Raw genomic sequence first — 6,321 nt, 5'->3', positions numbered from 1 at the left:
CACCGCGTCTTCTCCTTTTGTACAGGTTTAAACGGGAGTTTGCGCCCAAACCACCGCCCGGGAAACCCTGCAAGGCCTCAAAAGTCCCTTTGCTACGTCTTGGCCGGGGGAAGGAAGGTAAAGCAGCTGCCAGTCCCTCTCTATACCACACGCAACCAACACGTGATGGCAAAATCCCCATCCCACCATCACCCAAAGGCTCTGACTTGTGAAACCATTTGCACCTTGTGAAACCATTCGCACCAGCTCAGCACTGCCTCTCCTCCCGACCACACGTCGTCCTCATCAAATCTGAGATGCTGGCTGCCACGTTCCCACAAGTGCTCCCATCCCAGGGGATGGCAAGAGCACGGGGGGTCCTCGGCCCTGTCCTTTCCCCCAGGAAATGAGCCCCCAAAAGACACTGTCACCGCACAGGCGCCACCCAGCTCCTCTTTCCCAAAGCAAAGCCCTTAATGCAGTCCCAAAACAGAGCTGCAGCCTGGGGAGGAGGAGCTGGGCACGAGGCACGGAGGGCACAGAGGGAGACTGCATCTGCAAGGGGAGCAGAGCAGCCCTCTTGGGTGCTTTGAGACACTGAGCACCCCTGCGTGTCACCGGGCCAGCAGGTCCACAGTCAGTCTCCTCTGACGAGATCTGTCCTTCTCAATTGCAGGGAAATTTCCTGAACTGCATCCCCTCCCCAGCTGGATCCACATCACCTCTGTAGTGGAGTCTGAGGAGGGAACAAGCGAGGACAAGAGGAAGGCAAGGTGAGACTGCAGGCTCAGGCTACAGATCTGCACGCTGTGTTTCCCCACCCCGACAAGAGCCCATTCCCCAACGCCAGGCAGGCACTGTTCAGGGCACGTGAATGCAGCAGTGGAGGGGTGGGATGGGGCTGCTGGGAGCCCCCAGCTCACAGGGCTGGCCCCTCTCCAGCCCTCAGGAAAGCACCAGCGCAACCCGAGAGCTATGTGTAGGGAAGGCTGCGTTGCAGCCAGGGGTCCTGGCTCGGGGTTGCAGGATACGGCCCCAAAGCCATCCCCCACTCAGGCAGACCTCTCCCACTCTGTCCTTTCAGTCAGCTGCCAGCGATCCCGGGGGCATCTTCTGCCCAAGAGGAGCCCCAGGAAGAGAAGGGAACGTGCTCCACCGTAAGAAAAGGATCAAAGATGCACAAGAGGACTGGATCTCTGCAGACTCTGCCACCAATCAAAGTGGAGCTCCCCAGGCGGGGGATGTCCTGTCCAGTCCTGCCCACGCTGAGCAGGGCGTGGGGTGCCCAGGAGGAGCAGAGCCCCACCTGAGGCTGACAGACAGGTTTGCAATTCCTGTCTGTGCCATTCCTGGGTGCCTGCCTGAACCCTTCTTTGTTGGTGGCTGAAAGTTTGCTTTCTCAGGCACTTCTTGCAGTAAGACGCTGACTTCTGCAGGAGATGAGAAGTGTCCGTGTGGCAGCAACCAACATCCATTTGTGGACAATTTTACCTTTCAAAGCATTTCTTGGGAGCTGTTTGCCTTCAGAAGAGGGCTCAGGAGTGTTTACTGGCAGAATATCTGGCCTGTGACCAGAAACTCCAGCTTGGTATGGGAGAAGTGGGGAAGGACACCATCGTATCTCATGAAGACCGGGATGCAGGTGGGCACCTCCCTGCTCCATCTGATCTGCTGGCAAGGCCCGGGAGGTGGGAACAAAGGAGTTTCTGCTGAGATCCTAAGGCCAGAAGCTGCCACTCCAAGGAAGGCTGACTCAACCACTTTTGGACTTAGAAATAAGTTTGTGCAGTCGTCAACCAAACAGCAACCCTTCAAGACCCACCACTGAAGATCAACATCTGGAGATCAACATCTGAACCATCTTTTCTATCGCCCGTCTTCCCTTCCCCATCTCCCCAGATGACCAGCGTTTGCAATAAACTGGACGGGCTAACATCTACCCTTTGTGTATTAATCTCACCGTCAGGTATACATAGATTAGCAGCTCCTCTCGCTCTGATAATAGCAGCGAGACAGTGCCATCTCCTTGAAGAGAAGCAGAGGGACGATGGGGACTCTTCCAAGACCCCTTGGCTCTGACAGATGGGGTGGCTACGTTCCTTGGAGCCCTGGGACCCCGAGTTCCTCATTTTCCAATGCGGTGCTCTCTTCCGGTGACACGCAGAGCATAGCAAAGCCCACGGTTTTGCAGCAGCTGAAAGGTGTAGCTAAGTGTGAGGCCAGAGAGGACTTTTTCCTTCCAGCTCGCTGCTCCTTTAGATCCCTGGTGGGAAGACAAGGGCTTTTGGGGAGGTGCTGGCATAGCTTAGGAGCAAAACACTGCAGCTGGGCGACTTGTAGGGAAGGGATAAAGAGAGGCAGAGAAATGGCTGCCTCCCCTCAGCGTTCTGACCTCAAACCATCCCCAGGGTCTGCATCCGGGAGAAGAACCGCCCTATTTTTTGAGAAGAGTTTCTCTTCTTGTACGGAAACCCATTGGCTGTTGGACCACACGGAAAGAGATGGAAGAAAATGCAAGAAAGGTCTTGCAGAAAGCGGTCCTTTGCTCCGTTCCCATCATCGGTGCACTGAACAAGATCCATCAGCCTTACAGGGATGCTCTTCTCCCTGAAACGCAGGCTCCAAGTGAAACAATTGCAATTTCTCATTTACGAAGCAAAAGAGAAGCCAAAAACCCGCAAAGTAGTTCCAAAGCAGGTGAGTGCTGCGCACACACACGCTGGGTGCAGAGGGGGTAGCCCCTCCTAGCTTGCACACCACAAAGTGGCAGCTTAAGGATATTTTTGGAGACAAGTTATACATACGCAAGAAGAGGAGGGGATAATTACATTGGTTCCAACAACTAGGCGTAGAGTATTCTGATATTACAATTAGAATGGGAGGGGACATCACAACTGTTTCCAAGAAGTTATTATCATATCATCCGCCCCAATTGCTGAGTTACTGTGACTTGCAGTGGAATTCCGAAGTCGCAGTCTGAACCAATACATGAGCATGAGTGCCTGGTGCCAGAGAGAGACAAGGCTGCATTCCTCAGCTCACCCCCCCTCGACATCCCTCCCTGTTTTCCTCTGTTTTCCTCTGTTCATTCTACACCCTCGTGCCTTGTTCATAATTAAGTGAAATGCCGTTCTGAAACAATTCCATAGAAACCTGTTCCACATCACTCGTCATCCTCAGTCCCACACCTAAACGTTTCCTGAACACCTCCAGGGAACCTGACTCCAGTCTCTCCCTGGGCACTCTGTCAGTCTGTCCCACTGCCCAACCACTCTTTTGGAGGAGTTTTTCCTAACGTCCAGCCTGCAAGAACTCTCGCTGCTTTCTTGCATTTCTTCACAAAGCTGTTTCAAAATCTTCATCTGGGAGGGAGCACGTGAACCTAAGGAGATTCCATAAGGTCAAGTGTAGGGTGTTGCACCTGGGTCGGGGCAATCCCAGGTATATGTCCAGAATGGGAGAAGAACTCATTGAGGGCAGCCCTGCTGAGAAGAACTTAGGCGTGCTGGCGGACAAAAAACCTCACCTGAGCCAGCAGTGAGAGCTGGGCTTGTTCAGTCTGGAGAAGAGAATAGTCTGGGGACACCTGATGTGACCTTCCAGTAATTAAATGGGAACTTATGAGCAGGAGGGAAGTCAGCTCTTAACACGGGGAGAGAGCAACAGAGCGAAGGGGAAGAGTTTTAAGCAAAAAGAGCAGAGATTTAAGTTAGGTATCAGAGAGAAATTTATCAGTGAGAGGGTGATGAGGTGCTGGAACAGCTGCCCAGAGAGGCTGTGGATCCCCATCCATCCCTGGAGGTGTTCAAGGCCAGGCTGGATGGGGCCCTGGGCAGCCTGGTCTGGTATGAAATGGGGAGGTTGGTGGCCCTGCGTGTGGCAGGGGGGGTGGAGATTCGTGATCCTCGAGGTCCCTTCCAACCCTGGCCATTCTGTGATCCCATGATTCTGATTGTAAGGTTCTCCTGGAGTTGGGATGCTAACAAACAGAATTGATGGGACCAGTGTACAAACTGCATGCAGAGCACGCAACACAGCAGGCGCCGAGTGAGGTGCATGACCCTATCCTGTCTTTCCTGCTGGTACAGGTCATGCCTTCAGGATGTCAACTGGCAGGAAGCTTTTCTAGAAGAACAATCATAGGAAAACAGGTTGGAAAAGGAAGTGACGAAGAGACTCACAGATGTCCAGAGGACTTTTTCTGTATAGGAAGCTTCCCCGTTGGAGGAAGTAAGGCCTCCTACTTATTCCCGTGGAAACTACAACAGATACAAAGAGCCCAGTAACAGTGTTTGATAGAGCCCTTGCTTCAGGACCAGCATGGCAACATTGGTCAGAGTGTGAGCCAGCGTGGGGCTCTTCGCCTTGGAAGAGTGGGAAGGACCTGGGGCAGATCCAACAGAGGTTTGCAACAGGATTGTTTGGGGCTAGGGGTAAGCAAGCAGAGAGGCCTGGGCTTAGGCCTGGTGAAGCAGAAGCTCACATGAGTGCAATTGTAGCCCACGACACTGCGGTGGGAAGCAGGCTTGGTGCCTACATCCTGCAGGGAAACAGGTGCAGACTGCATGGGGCAGTGTAGGACAGCACGTGGTGGAGATGGCTGAGGGGCTGGCAACGCTGAAGGCCCTGACAGAGCCAAGGTCTTTGTCCAGCAGGCTGTGGGTGGTGTCTGTGCTACAGAGAACTGTGAGGGGACACGCTGTCCTCGTGGCACTGGGCTCTCGTGGCCTCCTTGTGCCCCGTGCAAAGGCTCCCACCGCCCCAGGAATAGTCTCGATCCTGCATAGGGGACAGGATCTCCCTTCCAACGGCCCAGGTATCAGGGCTTGGCCTTTCTGCCTCATAAGACAAAGGATGCTGTTCTCAGCATCACAGCCACCAGCACAGTGCCTTTGTCTCCCTGTAATCATGTCCCCAGTGCCTCAGCCGTGAGAGGATGTCCCACATCCTCCCCGTTTCAGAAGGATAAGGAGCTTGCTGGTGAAGGAGAGATCCAAGGCCAGGTGAGGCTGGAGGCTCTGGGCTGGGATGTGCATGGGGGTGACCCAACGAGAGCCCGTTCCCTAGCCCCAAAGGGTCACTGTTGGTGGCCGCCCAACAGTGCTGAACGCAGCACCCACCGTGCTGGGATGGGGATGCCAGGAGCCCCCCGTCTCACAGGGCTGGCCCCTCTCCGCATCTCAGGAGAGCCACGGGGCAGCCGCTGAGCTGTCTGTGGGCAGGGCTGCGTTGCAGCCAAGGCTCCTGGCTCAGGCTTGCAGCATGTGGCCCCAAAGCCATCAGCCACTCACGCGGACCACTCCCGCTCTGTCCTTTCAGTCCGCTGCCACCCATCCGGAGGGCGTCTGAAGCCCAAGAGCAGCCGGTGACCTGCGAGCTGCAGGGGGAAGCAGGCACATCAAGCCAACAAGACCTGCACCGAGCACCGGGAACCAAACACGTGCGCTTCCTTGATGAAGTGCAGGAAGCAGGAAAAGCCCATCGTGAGCGTGCGGTGCGAAAACTGCAGACAGCCAAGGCCTCACCCCATCACATCACCTTCAGGCCAACCACGCCTTTCAGAAGCGAGTCGAGAAGATCTTCCTCGAGGGCTGAGTCTACGGAGCCTCAAGGCCGACCATCCAGGCTCCCACTGGCTTGCGACTCAGTGAAACTTCTCAGGCAGAGGGCAAGGAAGATCAGACCGGTGCTGGACGCACTGAAGCAGATGGCAGCATCACCACTTTGTGGTGGGTCCAGCCTGCCTGAGGAGTCTTCCCTTAACCGCTCTGGATTGCTGCCACCCATAAGAGAAGAAACGGGGTCTCCCACGTGTCAGCCTCCAAAGACCAAAGCCCCACTCCGCAGGAAGGGCACACCCTACCCACACTGATGCGGGCACGGGGTGCCCAGGACAGACAGAGCAACAATGGAGGCTGCAACACAGATGTGTCAATCCCATCTGCATCATATCTACTCCTAAACCAGGCTGCCCAGGGCCCCGTCCAACCTGGCCTTGAACACCTCCAGGGACGGGGCATCCACAACTGACATCTCTGGGCATCCGCTTCCAGCATCTCTCCACTCTCTCTGGAAAGAACAAGCCAATCTGACATCCTCAACTCAAAACCGCTTCCCCTTGGCCTGACAGTAGCTACACTATCACAGAGTTGACTCCCCTCCTGTTTGTAGGCTCCCTTTACGTAACGGAAGGCTGCAATGAGGTCACCCCGCTGCCTTCCCTTCCCCAGGCCAAACAAGGAGATCTAGGGTGAAATGTAGAGGGGCAAAACTGTCAATAAAGCCTTACCATGGCCTATCCCTTAAAAATCTCCAGAACGCCTGTGACAGTGTCATTGCGTC

At 55.1% G+C, this 6,321-nt stretch overlaps 1 protein-coding gene across 1 annotated transcript; it reads left to right on the top strand.

Moving 5' to 3' along the window:
• Nucleotides 1-3,433: 3,433 nt before the first annotated feature.
• LOC149914026 (uncharacterized) lies at nt 3,434-5,851 on the top strand. Its single transcript, XM_090128051.1, has 2 exons — nt 3,434-3,516; nt 5,299-5,851. The coding sequence occupies exons 1-2, from the start codon at nt 3,434-3,436 to the stop codon at nt 5,849-5,851; spliced, it is 636 nt and encodes a 211-aa protein (XP_089984177.1).
• The last annotated feature ends 470 nt before the right edge of the window (nt 5,852-6,321 follow it).

The sequence above is a fragment of the Phasianus colchicus genome, chromosome 32 (assembly GCF_987193195.1).
Source record: "Phasianus colchicus chromosome 32, bPhaCol1.hap1.1, whole genome shotgun sequence".
NCBI classification, from domain to species: Eukaryota; Metazoa; Chordata; class Aves; order Galliformes; family Phasianidae; genus Phasianus; species Phasianus colchicus.
The sequence above is the reverse complement of the archived record's forward strand: the minus strand, read 5'-3'. Positions and strand labels throughout refer to the sequence as shown.